The 23,010-nt window shown below is 45.7% G+C and overlaps 1 protein-coding gene across 1 annotated transcript in view; it reads right to left on the bottom strand.

The window, feature by feature from the left end:
• LOC126481726 (muscle M-line assembly protein unc-89-like) overlaps positions 1–23,010 on the bottom strand; it is a 1,115,867-nt gene that overhangs the window by 578,837 nt on the left and 514,020 nt on the right. Inside the window, exon 33 of the mRNA XM_050105679.1 lies at positions 20,899–21,059. Coding sequence (XP_049961636.1) covers positions 20,899–21,059 — 161 coding nt within the window. The remainder of the gene's footprint in view (positions 1–20,898; positions 21,060–23,010) is intronic.

A 23,010-nucleotide genomic window follows, 5' to 3' on the forward strand; every position in this document is an offset into this window, starting at 1 on the left:
AAATGTGAGTCATTTGGCAGCTGAAGCCTCGTTGAAGTTGTTGTTGTTGTTGCGGTCTTCAGTCCTGAGACTGATCTGATGCAGCTCTCCATGCTACTCTATCCTGTGCAACCTTCTTCATTTCCCAGTACCTACTGCAGCCTACATCCTTCTGAATCTGCTTAGTGTATTCATCTCTTGGTCTCCCTCTACGATTTTTACCCTCCACGTTGCCCTCCAATATTAAATTGGTGATCCCTTGATGCCTCAGAATATGCCCTACCAACCAATCCCTTCTTCTAGCCAAGTTGTGCCACAAACTCCTCTTCTCCCCAATTCTATTCAATACCTCCTCATTAGTTATGTGATGTACCCATCTAATCTTCAGGATTCTTCTGTAGCACCACATTTCAAAAGCTTCTATTCTCTTCCTGTCCAAACTATTTATCGTCCATGTTTCACTTCCATACATGGCTACACTCCATACAAATACTTTTAGAAACGGCTTCCTGGCACTTAAATATATACTCGATGTAACAAATTTCTCTTCTTCAGAAACGCTTTCCTTGCCATTGCCAGTCTACATTTTATATCCTCTCTACTTATTGTTATTTTGCTCCCCAAATAGCAAAACTCCTTCAGTACTTTAAGTGTCTCATTTCCTAATCTAATTCCCTCAGCATCACTCGACTTAATTCGACTACATTCGATTATCCTCGTTTTGCTTTTGTTGCTGTTCATCTTATACCCTCCTTTCAAGACACTGTCCATTCCGTTCAACTGCTCTTCCAAATCCTTTGCTGTCTGACAGAATTACAATGTCATCGGCGAACCTCAAAGTTTTTATTTCTTTTCCATGGATTTTGATACCTACTCCGAACTTTTCTTTTGTTTCCTTGACTGCTTGCTCAATATACGGATTGAATAGCATCGGGGACAGGCTACAACCCTGTCTCACTCCCTTCCCAACCACTGCTTCCCTTTCATATCCCTCGACTCTTATAACTGCCATCTGGTTTCTGTACAAATTGTAAATAGCCTTTCGTTCCCTGTATTTTACCCCTGGCACCTTCAGAATTTGAAAGAGAGTATTCCAGTCATCATTGTCATAAGCTTTCTCTAAGTCTACATATGCTAGGAACGTAGGTTTGCCTTTCCTTAATCTTTCTTCTAAGATAAGTCGTAGAGTCAGTATTGCCTCACGTGTTCCAACATTTCTACGGAATCCAAACTGATCTTCCCCGAAGTCGGCTTCTACCAGTTTTTCCATTCGTCTGTAAGGAATTCGCGTTAGTATATTGCAGTTGTGACTTATTAAACTGATAGTTCGGTAATTTTCACATCTGTCATTACCTGCTTTCTTTGGGTTTCGAATTATTACATTCTTCTTGAAGTCTGAGGGAATTTCGCCTGTCTCATACGTATTGCTCACCAGATGGTAGAGTTTTGTCAGGACTGGCTCTCCCAAGGCTGTCAGTAGTTCTAATGGAATGTTATCTACTCCCGCGGCCTTGTTTCGACTCAGGTCCTTCAGTGCTCTGTCAAACTCTTCACACAGTATCATATCTCCCTTTTCATCTTCATCTACATCCTCTTCCATTTCCATAATATTGTCCTCAAGTATACAGCCCTATATACTATTTCCACCTTTCTGCTTTCCCTTCTTTGCTTAGAACTGGGTTTCCATCTGAGCTCTTGATATTCATACAAGTGGTTCTCTTTTCTCCAAAGGTCTCTTTAATTTTCCTATAGGCAGTATCTATCTTACCCCTCGTGAGATAAGCCTCTACATCCTTACATTTGTCCTCTAGCCATCCCTGCTTAGCCATTTTGTACTTCCTGTCTATCTCATCTTTGAGACGTTTGTATTCCTTTTTTCCTGCTTCATTTACTGCATTTTTATATTTTCTCCTTTCATCAATTAAATTCAGTATCTCTTCTGTTACCCAAGTATTTCTACTAGCCCTCGTCTTTTTACCTACTTGATCCTCTGCTGCCTTCACTACTTCATCCCTCAGAGCTACCCATTCTTCTTCTACTGTATTTATTTCCCCCATTCCTGTCAATTGTTCCCCTATGCTCTCCCTGAAACTCTGTACAACCTCTGGTTCTTTCAGTTTATCCAGGTCCCATCTCCTTAATTTCCCACCTTTTTGCTGTTTCTTCACTTTAAATCTACAGTTCATAACCAATAGATTGTGGTCAGAGTCCACATTTGGCCCTGAAAATGTCTTACAATATAAAATCTGGTTCCTCAATCTCTGTCTTACCATTATATAATCTATCTGAAACCTTCTAGTATCTCCAGGCTATGATTAAGTTATGCTCTGTGCAAAACTCTACCAGACGGCTTCCTCTTTCATTTATTAGCCCCAATCCATATTCACCTATTACGTTTCCTTCTCTTCCTTTTCCTACTCTCGAATTCCAGTCACCCATAACTATTACATTTTCGTCTCCCTTCACTACCTGAATAATTTCTTTTATGTCATCATACATTTCATCAATTTCTTCGTCATCTGCAGAGCTAGTTGGCATCTAAACTTGTACTACTGTAGTAGGCGTGGGCTTCGTGTCTATCTTGGCCACAATAATGCGTTCACTATGCTGTTTGTAGTAGCTTACCCGCACTCCTATTTTTTTATTCATTATTAAACCTACTCCTGCATTACCCCTATTTGATTTTGTATTTATAACCCTGTATTCACCTGACCAAAAGTCTTGTTCCTCCTGCCACCCAACTTCACTAATTCCCACTATATCTAACTTTAACCTATCCCTTTCCCTTTTTAAATTTTCTAAACTGCCTGCCCGATTAAGGGATCTGACATTCCACGCTACGATTCGTAGAACGCCAGTTTTCTTTCTCCTGATAACGACGTCCTCTTGAGTAGTCCCCGCCCGGAGATCCGAATGGGGGACTATTTTACCTCCGGAATATTTTACCCAAGAGGACGCCATCATCATTTAATCATACAGTAAAGCTGCATGCCCTCTGGAAAAATTACGGCTGTAGTTTCCCCTTGCTTTCAGCCGTTCGCAGTACCAGCACAGCAAGGCCGTTTTGGTTAGTGTTACAAGGCCAGATCAGTCAATCATCCAGACTGTTGGTGCTGCAACTACTGAAAAGGCAGCTGCCCCTCTTCAGGAACCACACGTTTGTCTGGCCTCTCAACAGATACCCCTCCGTTGTGGTTCCACCTACGGTACGGCTATCTGTATCATTGAGGCACGCAAGCCTCCCCACCAACGGCAAGGTCCATGGTTCATGGAGGGGCTCATTGAAGTAGAAGCTTCAAATTTTTAAAAAGTTGGGGAGAAGCCTGGAGCTTGCGAAATGAGGATGAACCAGGCGGCCACCCTAGGAATAGGAAGCGAGTCGTAGCTCGACAGAGAAAAGGCCATATTTAAAAATGTTTCTTATCTCTGAAGACAGGAGTCAGCATGGAACGCTGAAAATGCTCACAGAAGCCATCCGGTGCAGATCTATGGAAATTTTATTCTGCATTTTCGATTTTGGTTGGCGAGTACTGTCCGCAGCTAATAAGATTATTTGTGGCAGAAATGTGACTACAAATAGGTGACGTGGTCTAGACAGGATAATATATGCTGTTGTAAAAATATTTTCGTGAATCCAGCAACATGAAAATTGTAACTCTGACTGATCTAGCGGTTTCAGTGACGTAAATATATTAAATTGTCTAACATATTCAGTGAGCTGATACTTCCGAAATAATGTCCATCGTGTTTTAAATTTATGTGCATGGTATGAGTAACTACTGTATCTGTAGTTTATTGTGCTAGGATTTTCTCTTCCATTTCTTGCCTTTAATGTGGATGACAGTAACACACACAACGAGGCTGATGATCAGCTCTGCTGGTAAGGCAATTGTTGTGTACCTGGTGTGAGGTACACTGCAGTACCACGAGAGGCGGCTGCCATTACATGGCGCAAACAGTCGGCTGGCTCCTTCTCAGTTCCGAGCAGCGACCTCCAGATGGCGCTCGCTGATCTGGACTATACTCTGCTTCCACACCACGTCCGTCAGCGCATCGTATGCATCCGACGATAGTGTCGCCAGCGCCAGAAAGAGCGCTGTCAACACTGGACTACTTTGCTTCCGCTGACTACTGGCTTGAATGGATATCCTTCGACCATCAGGACCAAAAGTCAGTGCGCTGCAGACACTGTCTCAGTGAGATCGAGACCTGCAGGAATTTAATGGATGAGCCAATTTCTGCCACTGGTCAGAGCACACTGACGTCACGCACGAAAAAGCAATGCTGCGGGCTGCCAAGCAGTGACTGTCATGTTGTATTTGGATTATTTCTCGTACTGAGAAATTTTTAGCTCTGGTATATTTTACGACAACTGCTCTTCTAACCAGTCAAATGGAAAGCGCTAAATAGAGGGCGACAATTATTGAACTACTTGAAATAAAATCGTCATAACGTCTCAACGGTTTGAGTTAGGACGTTCAAACCGGACAGTTGGCCGCAAGGTATGACGAGAACTGGAATGGTTTGGTTTAGCGACGAAGCCCACTTTCATTTGGATGGGTTGGTCAGTAAGCAAAATTGGCGCATTTGGTGGGCTGAGAATCCTCAGTTCGCGATCGAGAAGTCTCTCCATCCTCAACGGGTGACTGTGTGGTGTCCAGTGCCCAGTCACGGAATAATCGGTGCGATATTCCTCGATGGCACGGTGACTACCGAACAGAAGGTAAAGTTTTTCCAAGATGATTTCATCCCCATTGTCCAAAGTGATCCTGTTTTCAACAAGATGTGGTTTATGCAAGACGGAGCTCGACCCCATCGAAGCAGGAGAGTGTTTGATGCCCTGTAGGAGCAGTTTGGGGACCGTATTCTGGCTCCAGGGTACCTAGAGGCCACTGGCATGGGCATCGACTGGCCACCATATTCTCCGGACCTGAACCCATGGGACTCGTTTTGTGTGGCTGTATTAAAGACAAGGTGTACATCAATAGCCCCAAAACCATTGCTGAGCTGAAAACAGCAAGTCAGGAGGTCATCCACAGCATCGATGTTCCGATACTTCAGCGTGTCATGCAGAATCATCACCAATGATGGCAGGCATAACGAACATGTCATAAAGTAAATTCGAGTATAAGTAGTGAGGTTTATATGTTGAATAAAGCGTGTGCACGCCGTAGTTTGTAACTAATTTATGTTTTTTTTCATATAGTTCAATAGTTGTCGCCCTGTAGTAATACAAATAAAAGTAGAAGGCGACTGCTCAAATTAGTAGAAGGTTACCCAGACACCTTGAACTTCTCACTTAGTCGAGCATGTTTAACTTTTACGATAATTATGCCAATTTTATTTTAGCAGTGTTTCACTTTAGATATGCTACAGAAAGAAAAACAATTCGTATTACCTTAACGGATATTAGCACAATATGTTTAATCTATGAATGATAAATGAGACGCAGTCCATATTTCGTTCACTCTTACTGTATTCTTCTTAACAGCCTCGTACTCGGCCTTCCCGTTTAGACATTTGATTCGAATGTTCAGTTGGTCGGTTGGTTGGTTTGGGGAAGGAGACCAGACAGCGTGGTCATCGGTCTCACCGGATTAGGGAAGGAAGTCGGCCGTGCCCTTTCAGAGGAACCGTCCCGGCATTTGCCTGGAGTGATTTAGGGAAACCACGGAAAGCCTAAATCAGCATGGCCGGACGCGGGATTGAACCGTCGTCCTCCCGAATGCGAGTCCAGTGTCTAACCACTGCGCCACCTCGCTCGGTGAATGTTCAGTGAGAACTGCACACCGTTGGTTTTCGTACCAGTCAGACACACGAAATCTAGCACAAACTGGCGGAGTAGTGTGTGTTTGGCGCTACGGATGTATACAAATTTCCGGGAACGGTTATCTAGCCATATACCTTAGTGTCAAGCGTATTCCAGCAAGAATACCACATCACGTTCATATTGCACACCTCAGTGAGAACAATGAGAAGTAGTTCCCTTCTGCCATTCTAGCGGTACTGAGAGCCTTGTATCTGTCGGCGGACCATGTTGCGCTAAGTTGAATTAGTGACGCGGTAGTGGTCTGGGCTGTACGTCACGACTCGCCGGCTGGCCGCTCTGAGAGACCGCCGCACTCGCGTCAGCGGAGCCTCTCACCGTCATGTATGAAGCCGCACTAAGAAAACAGCACGGGCGCACCGGCCGCCAGAGACACCGCACCCACCATTCGTCACCTGACGGCCGCCGCTCGGCAAATACACGGCGCCGGTTGCCAACATCTGGAAATTTTAACGTCGAAAACGCTTGTGGAGGTGTCCTCCAACTGTCAAAATGCATGGGTGTGTAGACAAATTTACAATACCTATACTAGTGAGGGAAAGAAAATTTGAGCTGTGCGAATTGGTAAGCATAATTGGGGAGGAAAGCAAGGTTTATAATTTACTCACAACGGACTCACCAATTATCTTGAATCATCATACACTCCTGGAAATTGAAATAAGAACACCGTGAATTCATTGTCCCAGGAAGGGGAAACTTTATTGACACATTCCTGGGGTCAGATACATCACATGATCACACTGACAGAACCACAGGCACATAGACACAGGCAACAGAGCATGCACAATGTCGGCACTAGTACAGTGTATATCCACCTTTCGCAGCAATGCAGCCTGCTATTCTCCCATGGAGACGATCGTAGAGATGCTGGATGTAGTCCTGTGGAACGGCTTGCCATGCCATTTCTACCTGGCGCCTCAGTTGGACCAGCGTTCGTGCTGGACGTGCAGGCCGCGTGAGACGACGCTTCATCCAGTCCCAAACATGCTCAATGGGGGACAGATGCGGAGATCTTGCTGGCCAGGGTAGTTGACTTACACCTTCTAGAGCACGTTGGGTGGCACGGGATACATGCGGACGTGCATTGTCCTGTTGGAACAGCAAGTTCCCTTGCCGGTCTAGGAATGGTTGAAGGATGGGTTCGATGACGGTTTGGATGTACCGTGCACTATTCAGTGTCCCCTCGACGATCACCAGTGGTGTACGGCCAGTGTAGGAGATCGCTCCCCACACCATGATGCCGGGTGTTGGCCCTGTGTGCCTCGGTCGTATGCAGTCGTGATTGTGGCGCTCACCTGCACGGCGCCAAACACGCATACGACCATCATTGGCACCAAGGCAGAAGCGACTCTCATCGCTGAAGACGACACGTCTCCATTCGTCCCTCCATTCACGCCTGTCGCGACACCACTGGAGGCGGGCTGCACGATGTTGGGGCGTGAGCGGAAGACGGCCTAACGGTGTGCGGGACCGTAGCCCAGCTTCATGGAGACGGTTGCGAATGGTCCTCGCCGATACCCCAGGAGCAACAGTGTCCCTAATTTGCTGGGAAGTGGCGGTGCGGTCCCCTACGGCACTGCGTAGGATCCTACGGTCTTGGCGTGCATCCGTGCGTCGCTGCGGTCCGGTCCCAGGTCGACGGGCACGTGCACCTTCCGCCGACCACTGGCGTCAACATCGATGTACTGTGGAGACCTCACGCCCCACGTGTTGAGCATTTCGGCGGTACGTCCACCCGGCCTCCCGCATGCCCACTATACGCCCTCGCTCAAAGTCCGTCAACTGCACATACGGTTCACGTCCACGCTGTCGCGGCATGCTACCAGTGTTAAAGACTGCGATGGAGCTCCGTATGCCACGGCAAACTGGCTGACACTGACGGCGGCGGTGCACAAATGCTGCGCAGCTAGCGCCATTCGACGGCCAACATCGCGGTTCCTGGTGTGTCCGCTGTGCCGTGCGTGTGATCATTGCTTGTACAGCCCTCTCGCAGCGTCCGGAGCAAGTATGGTGGGTCTGACACACCGGTGTCAATGTGTTCTTTTTTCCATTTCCAGGAGTGTATTTGGAAACAGGCTTACAACTTCGTTATCTTACAATACACAGAAGCGTCAAAGAAACTGGTTTAGGCATGCAAACTCAAAAACAGAGAATATGTAAGCAGGCAGAATACGGCGCTGCGCTCGGCATCGCCCATATAGCACAAGTGTCTGGCGCAGTTGTTAGATCGGTTACTGCTGCTGCAATAGCAGTTTATCAAGATTTCACTGAGTTTGAACGTGGTGTTGTAATCGGCGCACGATGTAGCAATGAAATGGGGATATTCCAGTACGACCATTTCACGAGTGCACCGTGAATATCAGGAATACGACAAAACATCAGATCACCGACATCGCTCTGACCGGAAAAAGATCCTGCAAGAACGGGACCAATGACGACTGAAGATAATCTTTCAGCGTGACAGAAGTGCAAACCTTCCGCAAATTTCTGCAGATTTGAATGCTGGGCCATGAACAAGTACCAGAGTGCTAACCTTTCAACGAAACATCATCGATAAGGGCTTCGGAGAAGGAGCCCCAGTCGTGTACCCTTGACGACTGCACGACACAAAGCTTTACGCCTCGCCTGGGCCAGTCAACACCGACATTGGACTCTTGATGACTGGAAACATGTTGCCTGGTCGGACGAATCACGTTTCAAATTGTATCGAGTGCATGGACGTGTACGGGTATGGAGACAACCTCTTGAATCCATGGACTCTGAATGTCAGCACGGGACTGTTCAAGCTGGCTCTGTAATGGAGTGGGGCGTGTTCAGTTGGTGTGATATCGGACCCCTGATACGTCTAGATATGACTCCGACAGGTGACACGTACGTAATCATCCAGTCTGACCTGCATCCATTCATGTCCATTGTGCATTCCGACGGACTTTGGCCATTCCAGCAGGACAATGCGACACCCCACACTTCCGGAATTGCTATAGGGTGGCTCCAGGAACACTCCTCTGACATTAAACACTTCCGCTGGCCACCAAACTCCTCTAATATGAACATTATTGAGACTATCTGGGATGCCTTGCAACGCGCTGTTCAGAAGAGATCTCCAACCCCTCGTACTGTTACGGATTTATGGACAGCTCTGCAGAACTCATGGTGTCAGTTGCCTGCAGCACTACTTCAGACACTAGTTCAGTCTATGCCACGTCGTGCCCCGGTACTTCTGCGTTCTCGTGGGGGCCCTACACGATATTAGGCAGGTGTACCATTTTCTTTGACTTTTTCAGTGTGTATGCATTAGTTAGTTATATTGTACACCTCCTCAATAGACGACGGTTATCACCACCCGCCGGTCGTCTACAGTTCTGTAAACAAGAGTAAAGAGTACTTCCCCCTTCCCTCCCCCTCTCAACCCATCCTGTTATTGATGCTGTTACTGTATCAAGGAATTATTTGTCATGGAATGTTAGCGCGTGACTTCTTTCGACCTTAAGTCGCAATTATTTATTAATTATGCATTGCTGCGATACACACTGGACTGCTGCCGTCAAATGGGGTGAAGTTGACGGCTGGGGTGAAGCTGACTGAAGAGTTCTAATAATATTTTGTGTTGAATAGTTAGTTACATATTGTTGTTGTTGTGGTCTTCAGTCCTGAGACTGGTTTGATGCAGCTCTCCATGCTACTCTATCCTGTGCAAGCTTCTTCATCTCCCAGTACCTACTGCAACCTACATCCTTCTGAATCCGCTTAGTGTATTCATCTCTTGGTCTCCCTCTACGATTTTTACCCTCCACGCTGCCCTCCAATGCTAAATTTGTGATCCATTGATGCCTCAAAACATGTCCCACCAACCGATCCCTTCTTCTAGTCAAGTTGTGCCACAAATATCTCTTCTCCCCAATTCTGTTCAGTACCTCCTCATTAGTTATGTGATCTACCCATCTAATCTTCAGCATTCTTCTATAGCACCACATTTCGAAAGCTTCTATTCTCTTCTTGTCCAAACTAGTTATCGTCCATGTTTCACTTCCATACATGGCTACACTCCATACAAATACTTTCAGAAACGACTTCCTGACACTTAAATCTATACTCGATGTTAACAAATTTCTCTTCTTGAGAAACGCTTTCCTTGACATTGCCAGTCTACATTTTATATCCTCTCTACTTCGACCATCATCAGTTATTTTACTCCCTAAATAGCAAAACTCCTTTAGTACTTTAAGTGTCTCATTTCCTAATCTAATTCCTTCAGCATCACCCGACTTAATTTGACTACATTCCATTATCCTCGTTTTGCTTTTGTTGATGTTCATCTTATATCCTCCTTTCAAGACACTGTCCATTCCGTTCAACTGCTCTTCCAAGTCCTTTGCTGTCTCTGACAGAATTACAATGTCATCGGCGAACCTCAAAGTTTTTGCTTCTTCTCCATGAATTTTAATACCTACTCCGAATTTTTCTTTTGTTTCCTTTACTGCTTGCTCAATATACAGATTGAATAACATCGGGGAGAGGCTACAACCCTGTCTCACTCCTTTCGCAACTACTGCTTCCCTTTCATGCCCCTCGACTCTTATAACTGCCATCTGCTTTCTGTACAAATTGTAAATAGCCTTTCGCTCCCTGTATTTTACCCCTGCCACCTTCAGAATTTGAAAGAGAGTATTCCAGTCAAAGTTACATATTAGTGATGAAAATTCCTTGATTTTAGTTATTACATACAGCGTTCGAAATATCTTAATCTTGGCAGTGGCTAAATGTACAGTGTTCCGAACCGTGATCAGAACACTGATCGTTTTGAGAAGCGCCGATTTTTCGAACATTTTTAATGAACTATATCTTTTATCTGTATGGCTGACATGAAACTACTCACGTGTCTACGTCGTCTGTATGTCATGACCCGGCTCTTCACAACGACAATTAGGGTAATAAAAAAGTTAATCTATTATACTCGCCTATTTATAGACATATTGATGAAACCTTGCACATTCTTGGTGGAATAGCGAAGAAGTTGACCGTTTTCTTTTATTTTTTTCGAGCTATTTTTGTATGAACAAACTTTTGTAAATGGGGCAAGAATGTAACCTAATAAACGGTGTAAAAAAACGTGATACAGTGTAGCAACGACTGTCTATAACAATCTAGTGGTGGAGTGAGGAAGCTTTATGAATTAATCTGGTGGGTCGGAGTTCTGTTTCCTCCATCATACAGCTGAGATCGTAAGAGTTGTCAGTGTATATGTAGAAATGTAGATCGGGTGAAATGAAGAAATATAGCCTCCATGTTTTAGAGCTGTCTCTGACAGAAATTTTACATAGAAAAGTAAGTATTAACAAGGCTAGCCGAACGTATAAGAGGAAATCCTGATAAACAGAATTCACGGTCGGCATGGTGAAACACAAGATGTTCAGCGAGGTTTCAGTGCTCAGCAAGAAGAGTATGAGTTTCTTAGGAAACTGACTAAGCAAATCTGTGATCACACTTTCATGGACTTAAACTTTCTTTGTGTGTCGCTCTGAAATTATTATTAAAATTTAATTATTATGTCAGATTTATTTTCAATTACTGATAAAATTTCAGTACATTCAGTCATCCTGGAGTCGTAAACAATTCACAATTACCACACAACAGATAATCTGTTTTTTAATATTTTTTATTTTACGATCTGTTTCAGAAAAAGGTAATAAAGACCAACTATTTTCTTATTACAGCGCAATACCCGTGCTCTGAAAGCAAAACCAATATATTAATATTATTGGTTTCAAATATATGTAAATGTAAACTACAAAATCTGTCGACTTCACTCCATTTTACGGTACTACAGCTGACCGAAACTTTTCATTTTTTTTATTGTACGCATTCTTCTACAATGTCACTTAATGACCATGTTCAGTGAAATAACATTTCCGATGCAGTTCTGGAATAACTATTACAGCACTAATTAGTAAAAATATTTAACTATATACTACTTTAAATACTCGATACTTAAAGCCTCGGCCCTTCCATTTCTATCGTACTATGTTACACACGGCTACATACGTTAGCAATGCTAATAATAATGATTATTATCTTTTGCGTAATGAATTTAAAATTAATAACTGGAGTGTAAGCCTACATCAACAACAATTTCCATCAGGTTTGCGGCACTAGTACAGTATTTCGGGAGTCCGGAAACCCTTGAAGAGACTAATGAGTCCAAACCTAGTGATTTCGAAATTACCTTAAAACTGAATCCTTACGGTGTGTCAGGTTTCAACAAAATCTGTGGATTGAGCGGCAGTGGGAAAGCAGTTTACTACAGATATTTCGCTCCTCTCTGTCGGAAAGTATGTGGAAGAGAGCTCTGACACGAAAAAGGACTAGACTGGTGTTACAAAATTTGTTCACTCCTTAAATACTTTCCATCACCGACGATCGCCTTCTAAGTAGGATATACGAGGGTTGTCCAGAAAGTAATGCACCGCATTTTTTTCTTCAACAATTCTTTATTGAACGTAATGAGAATTACACACACGAAAGAATGGTGTTTTGTCTACACACCCTATTTTACCACGCAATCTGCATCCCGTTTTATGGCCTTCCTCCAGCGCGATACGAGGGTGTGTATGCCCTGCCGGTACCAATTTTTGTTCTGTTGGCGGAGCCAGTGCTTCTCTACGTGAATCACCTCCTCATCGACCTCAAAATATCTTCCACGAATGGCATCCTTTAATGGCGCAAACAAGCGTAAGACCGAGGGGGCTAGGTCAGGTGTGACAGCCGTGGATGGTCTCCCCGTCCGCTGCAAATCGTGGAGCTCCACTGAACCCCCTTCTGAAGACCTCACCCCCGTGTCCAGCTACTAACTGTACTTCTGTCGACAGCAGATACTCCATACTCCATAGACTTTCCACAAACGTTTGTGAATATTCCCCACAGTTTCGTTCTCTGCAGTGACAAGTTCAATAACGGCACGTCACTTGTAAAGTACTTAAGGCGCTCAGTCCGGAACCGCGCGACTGCTACGGTCGCAGGTTCGAATCCTGCCTCGGGCATGGATGTGTGTGATGTTCTTAGGTTAGTTAGGTTTAAGTAGTTCTAAGTTCTAGGGGACTGATGACCATAGATGTTAAGTCCCATAGTGCTCAGAGCCATTTTTGAGCTTGTAAAGTACATCACCTACAGACGCCATTTTGAAACTGTCCTGCAGCTACGCTATCTGTCGCAAGTGACTGAAACTTGGCGCGCTCACTCAGAAGATTGCAAATGACACATACGTAACGTTTCGCATTCGTAGCACTGTTTTCGGCTTCGAAAACAAAAAAAGTTCGGTGCATTACTTTCTAGGGAAACCCTCGTATTTCGATCTATACACGGCTGAATTCATTCCTTCCCTCTGTAGGTCGTTCATCGTGAGACTCTCCACTGTTTTTGTCTACCGCTGGGTCGTGAGAAGACGTCTTCAGTAAACTGACCTTTCGCTCCCTTGAAATTAGTCGATTTTTTAGAAAACTTATCCCACCATGAGGACACGGTTTGAAAGTGGTAATCAGTTGCGCAAAAATACGCTATAACAAGTAGTTCGTTAGTAAAGTGAACAAGTTTGGAAGGTAGGAGACGAGGTACTGGCAGAAGTAAAGCTGTGAGTACCGGGCGTGAGTCGTGCTTCGGTAGCTCAGTTGGTAGAGCACTTGCCCGCGAAAGGCAAAGGTCCCGAGTTCGAGTCTCGGTGGGGCACACAGTTTTAATCTGCCAGGAAGTTTCATATCAGCGCACACTCCGCTGCAGAGTGAAAATCTCATTCTGGACTCATTTGTTATGTTTCTAATTTGTAAGCACATAGAACAAGAAGCCAATCTCAGGCAGGAGAGGTCAGAGCAGCACCGTATAAACAGCGTCTCTATCCTCCAGAACGCCCTCAGTTGGCAAGGAACAGATGCCACAGTTTTCTCCGGGTACATTGCACCCAGGTTAAGCCATTCAATGGTGATTACATTTCAGACAGTTATAAAATTGCGAGGCTGTCTACTGCTAGTTTCCGTCCGCTGTCCCGAACGTTCTCAGAGATTTTCTGTGGGACTAACGTCGTGCGATTTAATGAGCTAACCGAAGTGGGACAGGGTGCCAGAGTATTGGTATGAGTCCACCCCAGTCAACACGACCGATAGGAGTGTCGGCAGCATACACGTCACGAAGCAGAAGAGAAGGGAACTGTAAAAGAGCACGTGGTTTGGGGATGTGGGGAGAAACTTCTGACACCAGAGTTAACGTATAAAATGGCAGGGAAGGGGGGAAGAAGGTTGTTAAATATGACTCCTCGCGGCAGTGTGCAGGAGGTCGAGCGGTCAGGATTTGATAGTGAGGTCCAGGGCGGTCTTTAAATGGACAAAACAGGGAATTAAGTACAATAAAGAGGATGTATTTCGATATACGGAGTACAAAAGGCGCGCCTAGGGTCGGAAGTTAGCAGGTTTAGGCCAGTCTAGGAAGTCGAACAACTAAATGAAATGGGTAACGGAAGGGGAAGCGGTTCATGTTGGCTTACGTTGGTGGCCGGTCGCGAAGAGAAGAGCCAGACGCTCTGCATTCCAAAAAGACGTCTGTTCTGTTCGAGGTCTGGATTACAAGAGAGAGAAGCAAGTGCGTTGAGCTCCGCAGGACACTCCGGCGTCCACACACGTGATCGGTATGCCGCGCATGCTATTGGCTAAAATCAACGGCGTGAATTCGCTAGCAGTTTCAGCAGAGGTGTCAGGCCGTCTCTTGTCAGCAGCTTTAAGCAGACAGAACCGCCTCGGTTTTGAAAGACAAGCGCCTTGTGTCACGTAGACACGGCGAGAATTACTCAGGGAGAAAACTTGTAAGGATTCCACTAGGTCTTTAAAATAAATTTATTAAACCAATTTCCTAAAATATTCCTTGACTGGATGCCACTGGCTGTACAGAACCCTTGGTCACAGAGAACATTGAAGTAAACATCGTGGGCCATTATTCACGGTAACCTGAATGACTGGGTCTACATCATCGCACGAGAAACGCACCCAAAACATCACAACCTGCCCGAACTACGAACTTCACACAACGCGGCAGAAAAGCTTCATTGGGCCGTCAGTGCACCCGATGACTTGCATCATTTGAAAAGAGCCAGAGTCGTCGGTGGACATTACACGCCTCCAGCGAGCTGTTGTTCGGTTCTTGTGTTGTAAGACGTTCGACTATACGTGCTGCTCTGGGCATGGCCTTCCGCGAGGCAGCCGGCTCTGTCAGCCCGCTGAACGCAGTTCCCTTCGGAGTGTTCGCTCGCAAACTGATTGAGACCTTTATTCGCTGACACCAGTAATTCCTGTCGGGTTTGGAAACGATCGCCACTGACAAGGCGTTACACTAGTCTTCGGAAGGTCGGGCAGTTTCACTCACGGAGCAGTCACGGACACACAGGAACACGACAGCACCTTCCATTCTATTCCGTCATGGCTCCGCGTTGCCTGTCTTAGAGTGCCGATTCCATACGACCGAATGATACAGAGGCAGCACTTCACTGCTACGTCTTAACGGTCATCGGTGGAGTGTTAAATGACCACCGGAGCGAGTTCTGCATTATGTACCACGCTGCAAAGCGACAAGCGTGTTTTTCCTAAGGGGGTTAGTGATATTTTGCGGAGTGAGTTAATATCTGAAAAGCTGATGACGAAGAACGTATCCACAGGCTTACATACACCAGGTAAAATGGCTTCTCCATAATGACTTAAGGGTTCTCTGCGTCCCAGATCCTGGAATTTTCTTCATTCACTAAACCACTCAACAAAAAGCGCGCATTCTTACTGAACACACTAGATGAAACTGTTTCTCACTCTTTATTTCACAAGTAGGCAATGGGCAAATTGTAGATGATTTTAGTGATCGTTTGGCTTCAGTTGCTGTGTCAGTTGGATTCTACACGCCCAAAGAAGCAGATCTTCTTTCAAATTCTGCGAATATCCAGTTGCTGAGAACGTCGGCGAATAGATTTAAGCGGACTCACAGTGGCGATGTTTCCCGCTGAATGACTAATACGGCAACGTCCCGAGGGTTTAATGACCAAACCCAAACCTATTTTCTCGAATTTAGTAATCAGTCCTCTCGCAGTCGACTTTTATTTGGTGCTTTATTTTGATCAAATATTCCACGGAGTTCGTGAACAGTGTCTACAAAGAATTCACCACATTTATAATAAGTTTTCACTACGACAGCGTACTGTTCCGTAGTACAGCGCCTCATTACTAACTACAAAGAAAACGGATAACAACAGAGTACCGTCCAGATCTGCCAACTTACTAGAAATGCCGGGCGTTTCAAAAGCTGCTTTCTTTATTAGACTGACGACCTTCATTCACGTTGGTTGTATGGATACTATTTTCTTACATTTATGTGTTTCTTAAGGTTATTTATGAAGTGTAACGTTATTTTGCTTTGTCACGTTTATGAGGTAACCGTCCAGCTGTCAAATTATCGATCTGTCTCTGAGGAAAGTCGATCTCTACTGATCGTAAACTTTAAGGCTGTCAATTGATGTGGTTTCTATGACTGAGTAGAATTTCGTCGTCTTATATGCAGTTTTTTCGTTTAAAATATTACTTGGATTTTTTGTCGAAAGCTTGTAGATGTCTATTTTCTCTGCAAGTTCTTATAGCTCTAAGATGTTTACTAAACCTCAATACATTGGTATCTGTCTTATTTACATGTTTTTTGTAACGAGGGACATTCCGAAAGAAACTTTCGTCTTTTTTTTTCTTTTTAAAAGACAAGCTGCTACTCCAGGTTGAGCCGTGCGTGGCTCGTGTTCCGGCCATAATGTATTTTATTCCCTGTTTTTAACGTGCTTCCACCTCATTACGTTAATTTAAATTACTATTGTCGCTGAGTTGCTGCTTCACCTGACCGTGACCGGCGCTAGCAGCGCGTATCCCCTCTCGTAGTATCTTTGCTCGACTGCGATGACTTCCCGGTCGTTGTCTGTCGGAAGTCAGTCGGGTCTGCCAGTCAGTTGGAACGCGTCTGGAGCGCAGTCCGGACCTGGCAGTCGGAGAGTTGCAATGCGGCACCGGTGCTGTCGGGTTGGATCGGCAGTGAGGTCTGCGTCGACATGGCTCGCCCGACCATTGCCGCCGCGCATCACTTGAGCCGGGCCACGGTCTTGGAGGATCGTCGGTCGGTCGTCCTTCCGGATGGCACGTTTTGGCTCGCCGATCGTTCGTGAGTCGGCTGTGTGTGTCCTTGCATCGACTCCCGATTTGGCTTCGTGCGTGCTTAGTTACTGTTGGGTATCGTTCAGGTCTTCGTGCAAGTGTTTGTCAGGTTGTGTGTGTTGTTGGTTTGATTTCCACTGACAACCTGTTTCTTAATGTTGTCGGAATTCTGAGCAGAGTCGGTCGGTTGTTGCGGACGGTGGAAGTTATCTCCGCGCGGTGCAGTGGGCTGGGTCAGCTGGCGGCCCCTGCGCAGTGTTGGAGCGTGTGTGGAGCTGTCCGATCGCTACGAACTTCGTGATTCACCGACCCAGGACGGCAAAGTTGAGCAGTGGTTTCGCGTATCCAAGCCACGTCCATTCATATTCTGGTGATTCGTTTCGGTGGTTTGCTATTGGGGAGGTTTTCCTGTGAGCAACACCGATTGTTTCTGCTGCTGAAATTTAGCCGCCATGCGGTTTAATTAAATAATTTGGTTGACTACAATTCGAGTGCACCAGTGGAACTTTCTGCCTTGTGACCGTTAGTGTTCTGGTTACCTGTCCTGGGCAGTGAAGTAAATTCAGGCAGTGTTCTTTGGGGTAAAGTTATATTACCGTGTTTCAAAGACAAGTGTACCAGCGGAATTTCCTGCCTAGTGGTCGTTAGTGTTCCGGTTACCTGCCCTGGTCACTAACGTAATTTCAGACAGCGTTCTTTCCTCACCTGTTTTCGCTGTCCGACATGATGTGTAATTTTGACAGCTAATACGTACTCCATTGTGGATTATCAAAATGGTTCAAATGGCTCTGAGCACTATGGGACTCAACTGCTGAGGTCATTAGTCCCCTAGAACTTAGAACTAGTTAAACCTAACTAACCTAAGGACATCACAAACATCCATGCCCGAGGCAGGATTCGAAGCTGCGACCGTAGCGGTCTTGCGGTTCCAGACTGTAGCGCCTTTAACCGCACGGCCACTTCGGCCGGCTGTGGATTATCACGTTTGTAACATAACCGGTTGGGGTTCTCATGTACTGATTGAAGGCAAGCAAGTCGTTGTGTCGGTCGGTCCGCGGCTGTCCCCTGGTTCGGTTCCGACGGATCAAGTGTAGTTGGGCCCACCACCTGTCTCACCTAAGTGAACGAGGGCAGACCGACCTCCGTGGAGGCTTTTGAGTGGCACCGGTGTTTAATTAAATGTTTTCAGCTACTTAAACTCAAGGATTATGGTTATTTTTTCTTTTCTTAAAATTTTGCAAAATTAATTCTTAAATTTATCTTTTAAGCTTAAACTTTCTGGCCTTCTGCCTTTAAAAGTCTATGATAATATATTCTAAAATTTTGAAATTTAATTGCCGCCTTCAGCCATTTGTATTGCACCTTGCATATGTTTGTTGTATCTACTTTGCTGTGATGTTTTTTTAATTACACTACTGGCCATTAAAATTGCTACACCACGAAGTTGACGTGCTACAGACGCGAAATTTAACAGACAGGAAGAAGATGCTGTGATATGCAAATGATTAGCTTTTCAGAGCATTCACACAAGGTTGGCGCCGGTGGCAACACCTACAACGTGATGACATGAGGAAAGTTTCCAACCGATTTCTCATACACAAACAGCAGTTGACCGGCGTTGCCTGTCGAAACATTGTTGTGATGCCTCGTGTAAGGAGGAGAAATGCGTACCATCACGTTTCCGACTTTGATAAAGGTGGGACTGTAGCCTTTCGCGATTGCGTTTTATCGTGTCGCGACATTGCTGCTCGCGATGGTCGAGATCCACTGACTGTTAGCAGAATATGGAATCGGTGGGTTCAGGAGGGTAATACGGAACGCCATGCTGGATCCCAACGGCCTCGTATCACTAGCATTCGAGATGACAGGCATCTTATCCGCATGGCTGTATCGGATCGAGCAGCCACGTCTCGATCCCTGAGTCAACAGATGGGGACGTTTGCAAGACAACAACCATCTGCACGAACAGTTCGATGACGTTTGCAGCAGCATGGACTATCAGCTCGGAGACCGTGGCTGCGGTTACCCTTGACGCTGCAACACAAACAGGACCACCTGCGACGGTGTACTCGACAACGAACTTGGGTGCACGAATGGCAAAACGTCATTTTTTCGGATGAATCCAGGTTCTCTTTACAGCATCATGATGGTCGTATCGGTGTTTGGCGACATCGCTGTGAACGCACATTGGAAACGTGTATTCGTCATCGCCATACTGGTGTATCACCCGGCGTGATGGTATGGGGTGTCATTGGTTACACGTCTCGGTCACCTCTTGTTCGCATTAACGGCACTTTGGACAGTGGACCTTACATCTCAGATGTGCTACGACCCGTGGCTCTACCCTTCATTCGATCCCTAAGAAACCCTACATTTCAGCAGGATAATGCACGACCGCATGTTGCAGGTCCTGTACGGGCCTTTCTGGATACAGAAAATGTTCGACTCCTGCCTTGGGTAGCACATTGTCCAGATCTCTCACCAACTGAAAACGTCTGATCAATGGTGGCCGGGCAACTGGCTCGTCACAATACGCCAGTCACTACTCTTGATGAACTGTGGTGTCGTGTTGAAGCTGCACGGGCAGCTGTACCTGTACACGCCATCGAAGCTCTGTTTGACTCAATGCCCAAGCGTTTCAAGGCCGTTATTACGGCCAGAGGTGGTTGTTCTGGATACTGACTTCTCAGGATCTATGCACCCAAATTGCGTGAAAATGTAATTACATGTCAGTTCTGGTATAATATATTTGTCCAATGAATACCCATTTATCATCTGCATTTCTTCCAGGTGTAGCAATTTTAATGGCCAGTAGTGTATTTGATTACTTTTACAGGGTCATTAAGGTTGTTTATGAAGTAGTGACGATATTTTGCTTTCTCACGTTTATGAGGTAAGAGTGTAGCTGTCAAATTATCGATATGTCTTTGAGGAAAGTTGATCTCTACTGATTGTAAACCTTAAGGCTGCCATTCGATCTGTTTATCTATGACCTGAGTAGAATTTCGTCGTGTTATATGCAGCTTTTTTGTTTAAAATATTACTTGGGTTGTTTTGTCGAAATCTTGTAGATGTCTATTTTCTCTGCATGTTCTTATACCTCTAAGATGTTTACTAAACCTCGATACATTGGTATCTGTCTTGTTTACACGTTCTTTGTGACGAGGGACATTCTTTTTGAAAGACAAGCTGCTACTCCAAGTGATGCCACCGAAGTCATATGACGGAAGGGGCGCCAGCGGAGGAGGAATGACGCAAGCGCAGAGCGGCAAAGACGAGAAAGCAGTAGCAGAGCGGCGAGCCCGAGGTTATTAGAATTCAATTCACGATGGTACAGTGGCGTGTAGCGACGACACGGTCACCAACGCAAGTGCGTGCTGTTATGCGGTATGGGACTATTGTGTCCGTCATCCACGAACCCCTACAGACGGTGTATGGTGAAGAGGTCATGCCATCGATTGGACGTTGATGTTGCGTGTTCAGAGAAGGAAGGCAGCGTGTGGAGGCTGAAGGCCAAAGTGGGCGTCCCTCCACTCTCGGGACGTCACTTCCAAACCAGTGAAGGAGGGGCCCGGGCTGTGCGGCAATTCCCTGCATCGCAGGGCACCTAGTTTTACCACAGTAGTCTTTTCGAATTGATTGCACACTAAGACGAATGCCTCAATGTCAGTGGTAACTATGTCGAAAAACAGTGCAAGGTGTGTAGTTCATGTTGTCACGGTGTATTTCTTCAGGCAATAAAGTTTCCTCGCGGAAAGGAATGGCCAGACTTACTTTCAGAAAGTCCCTCGTACCTTGTGCTAAGTCACGGCCACGCTTGTCCAGACACCTTGTGCGGCAGTGAACGCTGGCAGCTGAGACCAGGCTGGGCCCGCCAGCACTCACCTCTGTCCAGCCGGCGGCGTCGCCTCCCAGCTGCCACGCCTCCACTCGGTAGGCCAGCACTGGGACGCCGCCGCGCGCCTCGCCCTTGGGCCATGTCAGCGTCAGCCAGTTGCGGCCCTGGTCAGACACCACCGGCTCCGCCGAGATCGCCACCGGCACATCTGCAAAACACCGAGTCCAGCACTCAGCAAACACGCCGCTCACACTGCTGACACGAGCGCTGTGATACACACCACTATAGAATCAAATTTTCACTCTGCAGCGGCCGGTTGGAGTGCCCGAGCGGTTCTAGACGTGTGTGATGTCCTTAGGTTGGTTAGGTTTAAGTAGTTCTACGTTCTAGGGGACTGATGACCATAGCAGTTAAGTTCCATAGTGCTCACAGCCATTTGAACCATTTTCGAAATCAGGACTTTTAACTAGAGATGGGCAAAACTGTTCTTTTCAGAGATCCGATCAGGACTGTTCAATCCCTGAAATGAACTAGCTCTTTATCATGACTCACCACTCATTCACAATAGAAAATAAATGGAAGGCACATTGCCCTTTAAACTTGGTTTATTCCAGTACTATACCTGTATTTTGATCTTATTTGATCCTATTTTGAAGTAACACAGATAATGAGTAAGAATTTTGTATTGTTTATTGAAATTTCCACGATATGACAAAGTTTTTGATTATTGATTTATTTTGCACTATCGTGGTTTTTTGGGTGATCGGAAAATGTTGTAACTTCAGATTTACATTAACAATGTATTTGGCTATAATATATTAAAATTTCATTAACTTTGTACAAATACACCGCAAGCCATATATTTTTTAGTGAACGTTTCCTTCCAAAGACGCCTAAAATCGCAAAATCCGTACCAGAATAAGAAAAAAAATATATAAATTTGACTGTAAGACTAAAGTGCTGCATATAGCCTTACGCATAATAAAACAAGGAAAATATTGGTGTATCACATTTTGCAATACGTGTATCGGTTCGCTCGTAATTAAAGCGTAAATTCGAGTGTCCATAATAAAAATCCTATAGTAAGAGGAGTCATCAGGAACCTAATCTGATCAGTTTAAACAAATAAAAATAAAATAAAAACAAATGATGTATACATAACATAATATTGTAATATACATAGCGGTATTACTACGAAGAACAATATCCAGTAGAGACGAACTCCGATGCAGAGGCGCTGAGTCAAGCAGGTCGAGCTGCGAGCTGTATTACTGCGTGAGCTAAGACCGCAGAGACCAGAGTGACACCTGAGTTGCTTTGCTCAACGCTCTGGCTAGAGTCGAGAACGGTGGGGTGAGCGTTGAGCGGGCAAGCTCCGAGGGTGGGGGGAGCGGTGAACGGCCACCAGGAGACAAATCGTCCGTTCTCTTGCGAGCGGGTTGTTGCAAGTAGTTCTTATGTTCTCCGCTAGGAGGCTCTCTGACCTGTTGCTCGCATCAACTGCCCAGAGGGCAGGACGTGCGACTGAAACGATCGCCGACGGAGTGCGCTGCTAAGTTAAGCTGCGCCAGACACTGCACGCGGCAGAGGAAGCACAGAGGTGGCACCGCATATGTGAATCACAAAATCCAATGGGGCACTGCACAATGCAGGCAGCCAAGGCAGAAGCAGGGCAGAGGCCACCGCTCGCTGTGTTGTGTGGGGTCCAGTGTGCTCTGACCAGCAGAGGCCCCGCTGATATGCTCTCTCTCTCTCTCTCTCTCTCTCTCTCTCTCTCTCTCTCTCTCTCTCTCTGCTGTGGGAAACGTTTGGAGCTACCGTTCTTTTTTTCTGAATCACTGATTGTTCACTCCTTTGAAAGATTCAACTCTATGAATCAGTTCAGGAGCGGATCCCCCATCTCTACTCTTAACCTCTCCCTGAGCGCGCTGAGCCTAATGCTCGTCGCGCATGCAAAGACCTTGGTCCGTTTCTCCGGCTGGGGGTCCTCGATGTCGACGTCGTCTATCATTCTTCTACAATTCCGTTATATGGCTCAAATGGCTCTGAGCACTATGGGACTTAACATCTGTGGTCATCAAGCCCCTAGAACTTAGAACTACTTAAACCTAACTAACCTAAGGACATCACACACATCCAAGCCCCAGGCAGAATTGGAA

The sequence above is a fragment of the Schistocerca serialis genome, chromosome 5 (assembly GCF_023864345.2).
Source record: "Schistocerca serialis cubense isolate TAMUIC-IGC-003099 chromosome 5, iqSchSeri2.2, whole genome shotgun sequence".
Classification (NCBI taxonomy): Eukaryota; Metazoa; Arthropoda; class Insecta; order Orthoptera; family Acrididae; genus Schistocerca; species Schistocerca serialis.